Source organism: Quercus robur, chromosome 8 (assembly GCF_932294415.1).
Source record: "Quercus robur chromosome 8, dhQueRobu3.1, whole genome shotgun sequence".
NCBI lineage: Eukaryota > Viridiplantae > Streptophyta > Magnoliopsida > Fagales > Fagaceae > Quercus > Quercus robur.
In genome coordinates, this window is record NC_065541.1 from 61102261 (window position 1) to 61116318 (window position 14058).

Sequence of the window (14058 nt, forward strand, 5' to 3'; positions counted from 1 at the left end):
ACTCTCAAACGAAGCCTAAGGATTGTCAGTCTAATTACAAGGCTTTGAAAAATACAATATACTTAAAAATAAATCACACAAATAGAACAATTAGATTTCCAAATTCCAAGCAAACACAAAAATCTTCTCATACTTAAAAAAGTGACAATCAATAATGACCCATACGAAAACTAATAAAAGCTTCTCATCCTAATTATTATAATAATTGTTATGAAATTTGTAGATTGGATGTTTCTCAAATTTGCATTAAACATGCTCACTTACTAGCATAATATACTAAGACTATTGAGAATTATATAACTTGGATTGAGAAAAACCCTTATTTATTATATAACTCACTCTATCAAAAGTTAATTTTATATGATGAATGTTTGTTATATTAAAAAAAAAAAGTTATCAAATTTGTTGAAACTTTTTTTTTGAAAGAGAGTTTTAACTTATGACATTCGCTTTTAATTATCACTTTATATCATTAGACCAAAATACTAATTAATTTTTTATATTAACAAAATTTTGGTCGAAAATAAACAGGTAATAACCCAACTCAACTAACCCATATGACATGTCGCTTGGCCCATGGGCCCACCATTTAATAAGAAAGCACTCTTTGTTTTTCGTCACCGCCACAACAACACAATTTGTCTTCGTCCCCGAGATCTGGTTGCTACTCCTGCCGTGTCCACATCTGATCTACCAAAAGGTATATTCTCTCTCTCTCTCTCTCTTGCTCGATAAATTGTGGGGGGAATCATGGCCGTTTAGGCATATATTTTTCGTTTTCTTCTGAATCTGCATCGTTAATTTAATAATCTGCATATAATTTTTGATTAATGATTTTTTCTTTTTGGGGTTTTGTATCGGGATATTATGTTCTTCTGTTGTTATCGGCGGAACAATTCTATAAACTTTGTCTGTCTCTTAAATTTTTGATAGGGGCCGATGAGTTTTCGATGTAATATGGATATGACATTTAGGAAATAGAGCACACGCGATCGCATAGCGGAGTGGATATCGCGTTAGACTCCGAATCTAAAGGTCGTGGGTTCGATTCCCACTGCGATCGTCCTCACTCTTTTTGATTTTTTTTATAATGATTTTATGACATTGTGACATTTACCTCTCTGCCTGTTTTATGTGATTTGCATAATGATATTGGAATATTTGATTGAATGGAAGATTGAAGGTTTTTACTACACTCTTGGACCCAATGCAGTAGGTTCATTGTATAATTTTAGGTCCAATAGGGCTGCTTTTAACTTCTATAGGAAGCATAAGCAGGCTTAAGATACATCATTAACGAATGGCACATAATTAAGCTACCGAGAGAAAATGCTTTTGGTTTCGTCGATGTTAGAGTATGCGTGTTAAGTGTTTAAAGGTCTCCTTTCGATACAATTGAGTGATGATTTCTACTAATAGTGTAGCCCAAATAAATTCAGGTGTTAAATGTGATATTGTATTAGAAGCCTTTTTTTTTTTTTTTTCACTCACCTTTTTGGTTATTATTGGATTAGAAGGTGATTAAGTTGGAGAATTATCAACTGAATATATGTGCATGATTCTGTCACTCTCCTGTCGTTCCTTCACGTCTAATGCATACATTGTTCTTGTGGTTGATCTGTGTATGCTCTAATGTCTGTCTACGATGCTTTTTCTTGAAATGATCAAAGCTTGTTTTCCTTGTTTCTCCTATGTTTTTTTACCCTTTGTGTTTGGTGGGTAAAATGAACATTATTTAAAGAATTAAAAGAAACAATTATGTAATATCTGTAAAGTTTTTTTCTCATGCAACTGTGTTCTCTATTCTTTAGCCAGAAGGATAAAGATTTAGATATAAATGCAGTAGATTGCTTTGTTTGAGCCTTGTTGCTAACAATACACAACCACAGCAAAGACAAGCTTGCACATAGTAACTCTTAAACTTCTTCCTTTCAACATATAAACACCTCAATGCTGATTATTATCCGAGGAATTCAATAATATTTTTGAACAAACATCAGTTTAACATGTGCTGCCTGAGTCTTTTAGTAATGGTGCACTTGAAAATAGACGATCGCATAGTTCCATGCCACTTTTGCAGCAACCACACTACAAATCACCATTGTATCCTAATTTGGCTAAAACTGTCTTGTGGATGGTCTATTCTTCACTATTGGCCAATTAGTGAAGGAGCATTTAGGAATTCCGACTAGGAAACAAATCAACTCATGTCAATCTATCTCCTACTTCTGCAGACTGCAGCAAACCCACAACAAATTACATTGTATCCCCATTTGGCATGAGTGGACTCTTTGTGATTGCTAGATAACAAATAAAGGAGTATTTAGGAATTCCCATGTGGAACCATTAAATTTATTCCAATCTACCTCCTACTGCTTTGCCTTGATCTTATTTTAAGGACAATTGCTAGTGACCTCTGATTGAGAAGGAAGCCATTTGATAGTATCTACTATGTGCAATACTATCTACACAAGCCAGCTTGAATGGACACAAGTTCCTCTGATCTTGCAGGCGGTCAACACCAGTGACCATCCTTCAACGTGCTAGAATACCTCTAGCAAAATTGTACAAGCAGCACCGCTTTATAATGTTATTTGAGCAACAAAGCACCTTCTGGAAGCTAGTTATTGTGTCAAAGGAAGACCTTATCACCCTTCCCCACTGCATACTTCATAAAAGAACTTGCGAGGTCTCTAAGTTTGAAAAATTCCTCCATCCCCGTCAGCTTCCTTGTGGAATGTTAACTGACCAGAACCTCAAACAACAGATATTGATGATATTCAGTACTTCTATCACCACGTGACTGTAAGCGACCAAGAAGATAGGTGTAGTGTGAATTGAGAATATATTTATGAACTGGTGAATGGAAATTTTTGGTGCATCCTTGTTATTTTTGGTGGTACATGAAATTATGAGATTTTAGTGTATGCTTCTATTGAAATGGTTTTGTGTTGACAGTATTTATTTGGTGAATGAGCATCCTCTTCATTTTCACTTTCCATATTTTCAATAACTTAGACTAATGGGGCAAAGTCTTGATTTGATCACATTACAGCTATGATAGAATGATTCCATCTGGAGAATGAACTATAAATGTACAGAGAGCAGAGAGGCCATGATGCTTTATTAATGAAAACAACAGCTTCTGTACTGTGTGTTTACCTATACTAGAAGAAGTATGATGATTTCGCTTTTGCTTTGCCTTCCTGAAAATTACTTTCCACAAAAAACAGAAAGTGTCTTATCTTATGGTGGAGAATAAATTTTAATTCCCTTACCTAACACTCATGAATAATTGAGGAGACAACCTTGATAAATAGAAGATGCGGATGGTTAGGTTGAAGGCAAATCAAATTTTAGCAGTAGAAAGCTGAATGCCTTCTACTTTCAAATCAATTACATTTTTGAAAATAAATGTTTTCATATTCACACACACACACAAAAAAAAAAAAAAAAAGAAAAGAAAAGAAAAGAAAAAAAAGGAGAAGAGAGAACCCCGCTTCACCTACCTCCCAAAAATTAGAAAAGAATTTAGAGACACAAAGTGGTTGAAAATGCCCGTCATTTAGGATTGGTTTCTCTAACAAGCAATGTGTCATTATAAGACCTATTAGTATTTCTTACGGGAACGTTCATAGTCAATGTTTGTTAGTATGATTGTATGAAGAACAGGCAAGTGCATACAAGTTAATGATCATTTCCCTTCCAATCAGTTTGTAATTGAGTATTCAGTAGCTTGTTGCTCTGGTTAGCACCTGTGTTCCAGCTGGGTCATGGGGCCAATAGACTTCTCTGTGCTATTATGAAACCGACGTGATCATTTTGGAGTGTAGTGCTGATATATGGTGTCTTTGTGCTGCTGCAGATAATTGATGATAAAGACCCTTCTACGCCAAAATTTTTCTTTGAATTTTTGATATTTTCTCGTACTTGCTTACCATCATTTCTTGATTACTGATTGAACATATGATATGAGAGCAACTTAACTTGGTGTCATTGTAGAGATACGAATTGTAAAATATCTTAAGCAAGACTAAAAGAAACCTATAGGTTGAAAAGTGTCTTCAACTCAATACAACCCAACCAATATGTTAAGAGCTTTGTAACTTTATTAATACCTTCTAGTGTTGTGTTTTTGGCATATATTTCGTGTTCAAAACTTGCCGAAAACTATCTAATTATCAAAAAAAGAAGAAGAAATTGTTTGGAGTTAGCTTAAGAAATTGTTTGCCGAAAACTTTAATGACTTTTTATACAAGTGCGAGGGCTCGACAGCTAAAGATCTGAAGATCAAATCAATCATACACAAAGAAAAACACCACGTCACTCATATCAATCACATAGTACGGTACACAATAAAAAAAAGCCTACGTTTCCGACACACTCAAATATTCCTCTTATCTCTCCCTCACTCTCTCGGTTCAAAGATGAAAACGAGAGCCGTTGATTATGAAACAAACGACCCGAAAACCCGAGAGCAGAGAAGAAAACCCGAGGAACAGAAACCCCGCGAATCCCAATGCGATTGAAATGTCTGATTGGACGCAGAATGCATTTGTGGCCGTACACGTGTTGGTGTTCCTCAGCGTCCTCGCCATCTCCGTTCCCGCGGAATTTGCCGACACCAACAGGTACGCGAACACCTAGAAGATCACAGCGCCCCCACACACACACACACAAAAAAACAAAAAACATTTATAAATCCAGAATATATATATATTTTTTTGAAAAAAATAAATAAATCAAAAGGTTTAGGGTTTGGACCTGGTCGTGGCCGAAGTCGAACCAGACCTGTAAGCTTTCCGGGAAGAGAGTGGTGTCTCTAGAGATTTCCCAAACGGAGGCTACCATTTCGAAGAGAGAGTACACGGCCACTATCGCATTCGCCGCCAGCACGAATCTGCGTCAATTTCAGTAAGTTTCTACTATTTCTTTTAGCAAATTCATTTGGTCTGTCTCACTCCGTTTGGCCGTTGAGAAAGTAGAGGAAAATTGAATTCAATTTTTTATTTTATTTATTTATAAAAAGTGCAGCTTAAGCAAAGTTCTTGTAGTATTGTGCTTGGAAACAGTTTCCATATCTGGCAAAACTGAAATTCTTTTTCGAAAATCGCTATTTGTCTGTTTGTTTTGTGTTTCGAAAATCGTTTTCACTCTGCCAAAGCAAAACATTAAAAATAATTAATAAATAAATAAATGTTTTCAGTGCCTTTAAATTTTGAAATTTGAAGTAGAAAAAAAAAGAAAAAATTTTAATCAATTTCTAAGATTGAAAAAAAAAAAAAAAAAAGGAAAAGAAAGGGGGTTTAGGTTACCTGAAGGCTTCGAAATCGTACCAATGCGGAGAAGAGGAGGAGGAGCGTGTATTGGTAGTGATCATGAAAACAGAGGAGGTGAGAGAGAAGCAAAAGGCGGCGAGGCGGAAGAGGAGGATGAGGGAGTTGAAGCGGCGGAGCTTGTGTACGGTCACGGTGGAGTGGAAGTGAGACGCTGGGTGGTGAGGAGTTGCCGACGGTGTTGAGAAATTACTGTTGCGACGGTGAGGTGATGGGTTCTCGCCGTTACGGAGGGCTTGAGGGGATCGCATGCTGCTGCCTGTAGTAGTAGTAGTAGTAGTAGTAGAAGAAGATGCAGATCATTCCTTTTTTTTTTTTTTTTTTCTCTTTACCGGTGGTGGTGGAAATGGTTTGAATTTTTTTTTTTAATAGGGTGTGTGACTTGTGAGTCACGGAGTCACGGGGGAGGGCGAGAGGTTCATGAGGAAAGAGGAAAGAGGAAAATGAGAGGGAAAGTGTGGGAGAAGACCAGATGATGGATATGTGAGAGCGAGAGAGAGAGAGAGAGAGAGAGAGACAGAGGGCATTGATTATTACGAGTAAGTACTGAGTACTTATTAACTTTGGTAGTTGGTGCTGCGTTTGGGTCTTGCTTTAAAAGTAGAATTTTAACTCGAGGACAAAAGTTTGACTCTTCTTTCTTCTTTTAGCTACAGTTACGTGTAAATGATAATATTATTTTTATGTATCATTTAAATAAAATTATACACGCTGAAAAAAATATAAATTAAAATTATATATAAATGGTCTATTTAATTGATGTGCACCTATTGATAGGTGAATTTTAACTGCAGCGATTTATTTATTTATTTGGTAAACCTGCAAGGATTTATTCAAGACTTTGAACTTCTTTTTCTCTGCCATAAATTTATTTAAATAATATTTTGATTATTATGGATGGGATGATTAAAATATCTCGTCTTGCTTGACCCCCGTGCAGGACCTGTTTAGAAGGGATGGATTTTGACCATCATTTTCCACCCAAGTGTAAATATTTAATTTTATATTTTCATTTACATAGATATATTATGATGAACCATATAATTCTCTTTGTCCAGACAATTTAAATTGGATGAACAAAAGCACCATTAAACGGACATTAAATGGGAAACCGTTACACACCAATGAACGCAGGAGATATGGCTGTTGGAAGGGACATCAAGTCACCTCTTTAAGCCACCAGAAGATGTTACAAGAGGGCATTCAAGCCACCTTGAATGCCACCAACAGCCGAAAGGAAAATTATTAGATATTTTTAGAGTATCATAAAATTTGTGTTTTTTTCCTTTCACATGAATGGTGGGTCTTATTATGAATTTAATTAGTGGAACCCACCATTCATGTAAGATGAGAGAATACACATTTATGGTACACCCGGAGTATATAATAATTTCCCCTGCTAGAAGGGAAATCTCTCTCTCTCTCTCTCTCTCTCTCTCTATATATATATATATATATATATTGTACATGCAAGTCAGATTTAAACTTATATGGAAGAGTAGATAAGCTATCTAACAATACATATCGATGAAAAAGCTCATGAGTGACAAAAATGCAAGTTTTGACATCATAATGTCTAGAGAAAAGGAAGTGATTGCAAGAATGTAAAGTAGAAAAATGATGTACATGGAAAACACTAAGAAATGGATGAAAAATCACGGTTTGAGCAAGAGAGAATCATTCCTGCTTTGTTCAACTTGTATTATGTGGGGGAAAAAATGGTATCTCTTGTACAACAAGGATGTCCTTCCTCAAAAGAGACATTGTTTTCTACCTTACTTCCTTATCAATTTTCTACTCTTTTCTCAAAAGATCTACTTAGGTTCTTATCCTAATAGTCTAGCTGTATGTTCTTCTTATAGTCCAAGGAATATGGTTAAGTACAAAGACAGGTGTCAAGTCATCATTTCCTTATTTTGAACCTTACTATAGCTAAGGTCTTATTTGGTGGTTGGAGAAGAGAGAACGCCACCATCAGGTTTGTGGCATGGAGATAAGTGTCTTTGCCACTGCATGGGGAACAATTATTGACCAATGAGAGTGTTAGGTTTTAAGGATTAAGAACTAATGTATTAGAATTCTAATTTGTAATGTTGGCAAATTATGATCAAAACAGGTTTTAGTCTTGTTTAGACTTGCTTAAAATGTATGCGTTTTATATAAAGTTGGAATCGAGTTACTGTAAAATTTATTGTGCAATTCTGTTTGGCTTGATCGATCGAAACTCGGGCATAACGTTTTTTTGCAGAATTTTCCAACTCAGCCCAAGCTCGTTTGATGTGTAGGGTTTTATATTTTGTCTTAAGTATAAAAGAGAAAACCCTAACCACGTTTTTGGAGATGCTCCAGATGCTGTATGTGTGAATCTTTTGTGAGATCAAGAGGTGGTTGCCTTCACACATACTTAGGGTTTCCAAGATTCAAGATTATGTTAAGAACTTGGTGATTGGATTCAGTTACTGCATTTAGAGCTTAAAGATACACAAGCGGGGGTGCTTGTACTTGTTGAGAATCCAAGAAAAAAGTAGTCCGTAAACTCGGAGCTATCACGTTGTCGTGGTAGTAAGTTTCCTATTCGAGGTAGCAATAGGATGTTAGTGGTTTAAGTCACTATTGTGTAAATTTCAATTCTTTCATAGTGGATTCAGTTTACCTTGAAGATAGCTAGGTTAAATCATTCCCAGGTTTTTTACCGGTTTGGTTTTCTTGGGTTATCATATTATTGTGTTCTTTATTTTCCTCACTTGTCAATGATATGATATTTGTGTTAACCTAGACTTGATAATTTGGACTAAGTAATCACTTGGCTAATTACATAGGTTAATCTGGTTGTGTTTTAAGGGGTCTAAAAACAAACAAAAAGGGACATCAGAGGTGCTGAAGATGATACACGTGTCCCAGAAGTGGTCCAACATACACTTAGCCAATAAGGGGTGTTTCTATAGTAGCTGACTTTAGAAGGTCATTATCTCCCTTTTTGTGAGTGCTTGAGTACCCACGTTAGATGCATATCTTACTTCCTTCTCAAGGTAGTCACGCCCTTAGCACGGGCCAATGATGATATCTTATAGCCAATGTTTCCTCTCCTTTGCTCACAGCCACTCCACGTGTAAAGTCCAGATCTAGCCACATCGACACTCTCCCATGCCTTGGCTGGTGTATTGTACATATATACAATGCCAAACTCCTGGGATAGGTACACAAAAAAAAAAAAAAAAACACTTACACTTAGATAACCAGAGACATGCATTCATCTTTGCTCAATATACTCAATCATCATCTAACTTTATCATCGAAGGTTCAGAGGCAGGCACCACACCGGTGGCCAATCAAGCAAGTTTCATTCTCTTGATCTCGTGCAAGTTTCTTGAAGCACCAATGACGCGTTCCATCTGGACGAATATCTCGACTGATGATTTTGGCATCATCAACTTGTTTATTATTATTTTCATACATATTTTATTACCATTTTAAAACACATATCTCTCATAGCACTTTTATTGTGGCCCTCCATTTTCTCTCATTAATAGCGTAATCACCTCTTTAAGGATAGCAAAATGACTCTCTCAAAATAATACTCTCTCGCCTCTCACCTCTCACCTCTCACCTCTCCATTGCCGCTACCGTCGAGTTTGAGATCTATATTTTAGGATTTGTATATGGGTTTGAAGATTTTGAGATCTACATTTGATGACTTCTATGATTTGTATGTATGATGAATTTGCAAAGCATTTTGCTAGGATTAAAGTTGAGATAAAGACAGAAGAGAGAGAGAATCTGATGGGTGATGGGAGAAGTGAGAGAGAAAAAAAATTAAAATAAAATAAAATACAAAGTTATAGTAACCTTGTATATTTATACAATTACCATAGCAAAAATGTAAATATACAGTGATATAGATGGATTGATGTGAGTAGATTTGTGGCTTAAATGTGTAAATTTCACATTTTTTTTTTTAATGGACAAACTGGTGTGGATGCTCTAACAGTAGAGGTGTTAATGGGCAAATTGTTATTAGTTGATCGACTTCTAATTCTTTCCTTAAAAAAAAAAAAAAGGAATTTTATTTAAACAACCACATCTGTGTGTATATATATATAATAATTTTCTAATGATGCAATGAATTGTCAGTGAATCACTCGTCTAAAGTTTACACACACGAGTTAGGAAATTCTAGCTGCCTTGGGAAGGAGCTTATATAGTGGTATAGAGCTGAATAAATTCCCGTGAATTTAGGCTTTTCCCTTATAGGAAGCATAGTGAAGTTAATGTCTCCAGATTTTTAGGTCTAACTTCTCCTACTTGAGAGATACGAGTGTCTAGGACGATCCTTGGACGTGGTGTGTAAGTTGGAGATTACGACGAAGTGGAGGGCAAGCAAATGCCTTGGAAGACTAAGTGTAGAGGATCGTCCGTCATAATGGGGTACTGGACGAGTTGGCATAGGACAGATCACATCGCAGGGTGCCAATCACAAGTACCTGCTCTTATACGTGACGATCCCTCGGAGTCAAGACAACTCTCGTGGGTTAGATTTGTTTTGTTTCGGTGAAAATATTCCCTATCACTTTCAAAAAAGAATTTCCCCTCTTTGTTCCCCCATAGAATGTGTTAAATGAGTTAAATCCCTTCCAACCATACCTTGATGGACAGATCTCATCAAAATTCAGAAGTGGCCATCTGTTGTTTTTTTCTCAACAAGAAGGCCGTGAAAAGCCCTTGTTATGCATGCTATAAATTACTTTAACAGCTAAACACATTTTTTGCTACAGTAAGCCCTTCCTTTGTTTAGAATTTGATACACCCCGCCAACTTTTTGGAGTTCTCACCTGCTTTCGGTTTCTAGGGAAATTATGATGAATGTGATAAGGAAATTGCCTGACGAAGGACAGCCAAAAAGTCTGAATCGTGTAGTACGCCACAGTCAATATTAGAAACTTTCGGAATGATTCGTCATTAGCGTGCTTCACCTTCACCAGACTTTTAATGTTCAACTAGTTTACGCAAAGACTAGTTTTTACTTTTTAGCTATAATCCCTTGTCTTGATCTGACTTTTTTTTCCCCCCCAATAATCTGCATTATGGATTACGTATGAATATGATCTCTTTGTTTTTATTTATTTATTGCGTGGGCAGAAATTTAAGTGGAGGTTAATAAAATGGTAACAGTGTATGAACTTGGTAATTAAGGGTCTGTTTAATATGTGTGATTAAATAATAATTTCAATTTTTTTAAAAATATATATAAATAAAAAAATATATAAAAATATGTGTAATATTGTTTAAAAATTAAAATTATATGCTTGAACTCGCATACTAAATGAAGCCTAAATCGGTACTAGTAGAGTGAGTTTTGATTTTAGAATTGAAGTAATCTGTCCCTTTCATTGCATATACATACACACACGTACGGACACACACGTAAAAATGAAATAATGGTGAGGTCATTAACGATTATTTAAAATCTCATATTTCTTGCTTCTCGTGACAGTTATTAAGGCAGAATATACTGAAATGATTTCCATGGGATTTTTGCTATGCGAGTGCACATTGTGTTGTGTTGGGCCATTAAAATTAAATTCATCATTAATGACCCACATTGCATTATTTGATTGGGTCACGCATATAAAAAAACCTGAGAGGTCACTAGTCAGCATTGGACTTAAAAAGCCAAGAAAAAGAAGAAATGACATGAATTCAGAAAAGGAAAGGTTGAACAGCTTAGCAGGAGACACGGAGGACACAGGGTAATCATAAAGCATTAATAAGATAGAAAATAACTGCTACATCCTCAAAAGGATAAATAAAGGTCTCATTCAGGACACATGCATATACACATACACATATAACTTATTTAAAGCACAAGCAGGTCACCTTGAGTAGGGATGGCAATGGACAGTACGAGGCCAAAGGATAGGAGGGTCTTCGTCTTTGCCTTGTATGGTTTTATTTTATCCTATTTTTGCCCTGTCGCACATTATGGAAAAAAACTTTCTCACTCTAGCCATGCCCCTTGGGGCCCTGCAAAGTCCCGTTCCATCCCGTAAAACTCTTTTTTTTGTTAATATTCCTTATAACTAGTATAATTTTTTTAATGGAATCTATTTCATTAATAAAAATATACTTGAAATTACAACTAAATTTATTCTATCAAATCAAATCAATTTTTAGAAAAAATTGAATAATATATCTAAGTGTTTAACAAGACAATCATAAAAAATTAAAAAAAAAAAAAAATCTAATAGTATAACACATAACAAAATAAAGGCAGAGAACCATATTGGGTAGAATAAAATAAACTAATATTGATATATTTATTTAAATAGTAGGGTTTTAGGGTATGAAAAACTTACAATTATAAACCTTAGCAATGCAGGGCAGGGCGAGGTGGGGCGGGGCAGGGTGGGTCTAAAAAGTTTAAAATCATCCCCGCCCCGTCCTGTGGTGTGGGGCTAAGATCTTGCCCCATCCCTGCCCCACCACCTTCGCGGGGCGGGGAAAATCCGCATGGGGCGAAGTGGGGAGGGCCAGGTTAAGCGGAGCGGGGAAAAATTGCCATCCCTAACCTTCAGGGGTAAATTATTGGATATTTTCGAAGTACCATAAATATATATACCTCACTCTCACATAATTGTGGGTCTCACTAATTAAATTTATGATGGGGCCCACAATTCATGTGAGAGGGAGAGTACGCATTTATTATACTCCTAGAGTATTCAATAATTTTCCCTTTCAGATATATAAGTATAGATTCTTAGGAAGTAGTTTGTAATTAAGTAGTCTTTTAGATATGTAAGGAGATTATTTTCTTGTAAGTTGATGCTCCTTTGTACATGTAATTGTGGTTTCAGTCAAGTATCCATTAATTTGATGCAATTATTAGTTGTTTGATGTAATTTGATTTAATTAATCATCTATTTCGAAGCAGTGTAGTGTTAGCGCAATCCAGTAAACTTGAATTAGTTATTTTCAAGTAGTTCAATTTCAGTTGAGTTGATTTGTTGTAGTTTAGCTTTAATCAAGACGATTTATTTCGAGTTCTTTAATTTCGAGATGATGTACTTCAATCTGACTTATTTTGAGTAGTCACTATAGTTTAAATAATAGCTTAACTTACTCATTTTAGGAACTTAGTCTCTTAGGATTTCACATTTCACATTTTCTTCTTGTTAACTTGTGCATTTGTCAAAAGTTCCATTAAGTAAAGAGTTTCTAAACTTCAGACCATAGTCTACGAAGTCAAATAATCACTTCGAGCTAGAAATAGTATCTTGAGTGAGGTAATAGTTAGCAAAATCCAAAGCCATCTCAAGTAATCTGAAAAGGTATTTAAGAAACCAAAATTAATCTAAAAATTGGTTTTTATTTAGCATTTGACACTAAAACTTCTTTGTTCTTACGTCAAGATAACCTATAATTCCTACAACAATAAATGGGGCCAGCATTTGCACCAACATTCTAAATGATATATATATATATATATATATATATATATTAATCTAATCCCATGTTCGGAACTTTAGCTAATTTTCTAGTATATATAGAGTCCTCCTTATCATTGAGTAGTAGTATTCTCATATGCTGTGTCAAGTTGTCAAGGATGGAGACAGAATTTTAATGGGGGTGGAGTAAATGACCAATCACACCAATGTGGATGTGCAGTCCCTGAAATAAGTGTTCTTTTTCCCATAAAACAAAGCTTTCATACTACTTTTAAGGAATTAGAAATAAATATATACACGTCTGTGCTAATGAGGGCATTCTATAGGTCTGCTTGTGGGCTTGTAGATAGATTTCTAGTGTAGGGCTAAGCCCTCTTCATACATTTAAAGCTGTGTATTCTCGTATCAGGATATTTTGGGGTTCGTTGTGCGTGTGTTGATTTATAGAGGTTACAATTCAGGCCCAATGGGTGCTTAAGTCTTTTGAATGTATGGTGTGTTGTAGGTCCTCCCTGAGCATTCCCATCCGCTTATTAAAAAAAAAAAAAAAAAAAAAAAAACATTTTGCATCACAAAAACCCACTTTGTTATTTTAAATAACCACTCTTACAACACACCTTATATCTAATTTTTTATTTTGTTTTCCAATTCATTAAAATAATACATTTTCTACCTTAGGTAACATGGATATGCCAAGAGAGAGAGAGATTAAAAAAATACAAAAAAAAAAAAAATTGATATATATGGTGCTACAACTATTTTTAGATGTTATTGTAGCAACATATTGTTATCTACAGTAATAGATAAACCAATGAATTGTGTTTTTACTTTTTAATGATTTATTTGCTACAGTGCAATGCATATTTGCATATTACCCATTGGGAATGCTCTTATTCAATTTTTATTATTATTATCGAAAGTCTGATTCAAATTGTTTCAGCTTGAACAATCATACTAGGTAAATTTCTCATTTTGATAGTCTTTTAGGGTTTCAAGTGCACGTAAATAGATGAGGTACAATGATAAATAGAAAAAATCAGTTTGTGTTAGCCTGATGACAAATAGACGCAAGAAGTTGAAATTCTATTATATATATTTTTAAAGTAATAAACCTACGTAAGATTAACCAATCAGTTAAAGACATTGATTCAAGAACCAGACGTCACTACCACCAATTATCTAGATTTAGGGTTTACTGTTAATAATATTTGCATAAGAGATTAAATTCAGTCCAGAGCTGGCGTAAAACACTGCTTTTACGCCAGCCAATGAAAACATGC

The 14058-nt window shown here is 35.2% G+C and overlaps 1 protein-coding gene, 1 long non-coding RNA gene and 1 other non-coding gene across 3 annotated transcripts; 2 read left to right on the forward strand and 1 right to left on the reverse strand.

Moving 5' to 3' along the window:
• The first annotated feature begins 555 nt into the window (after positions 1 to 555).
• Positions 556 to 2973, forward strand: LOC126697461 (uncharacterized). Its single transcript, XR_007646204.1, has 2 exons — positions 556 to 700; positions 934 to 2973. It is a non-coding gene; the product is annotated as an uncharacterized LOC126697461 (long non-coding RNA).
• On the forward strand, positions 991 to 1063 carry TRNAR-CCG (transfer RNA arginine (anticodon CCG)). The gene has a single exon. It is a non-coding gene; the product is annotated as a tRNA-Arg (tRNA).
• Positions 2974 to 4271: 1298 nt separating the features above from the next.
• Positions 4272 to 5875, reverse strand: LOC126697460 (CASP-like protein 4C1). Its single transcript, XM_050394474.1, has 3 exons — positions 5316 to 5875; positions 4765 to 4900; positions 4272 to 4643 (listed from the first exon to the last, which is right to left on the reverse strand). Exons 1-3 carry the CDS (start codon positions 5585 to 5587, stop codon positions 4422 to 4424), a joined length of 630 nt encoding a protein of 209 aa, XP_050250431.1. The 5' UTR covers positions 5588 to 5875; the 3' UTR covers positions 4272 to 4421.
• Between the last annotated feature and the right edge of the window lie 8183 nt (positions 5876 to 14058).

Coding starts and splice junctions, on each gene's coding strand:
- LOC126697460 (XM_050394474.1), bottom strand. CDS start 5,587: ATGCGATCCCCTCAAGCCCTCCGTAACGGCGAGAACCCATCACCTCAC. Junction 4,901..5,315: donor TACGATTTCGAAGCCTTCAG/GTAACCTAAACC, acceptor AAATTGACGCAG/ATTCGTGCTGGCGGCGAATG. Junction 4,644..4,764: donor TCGACTTCGGCCACGACCAG/GTCCAAACCCTA, acceptor GTGATCTTCTAG/GTGTTCGCGTACCTGTTGGT.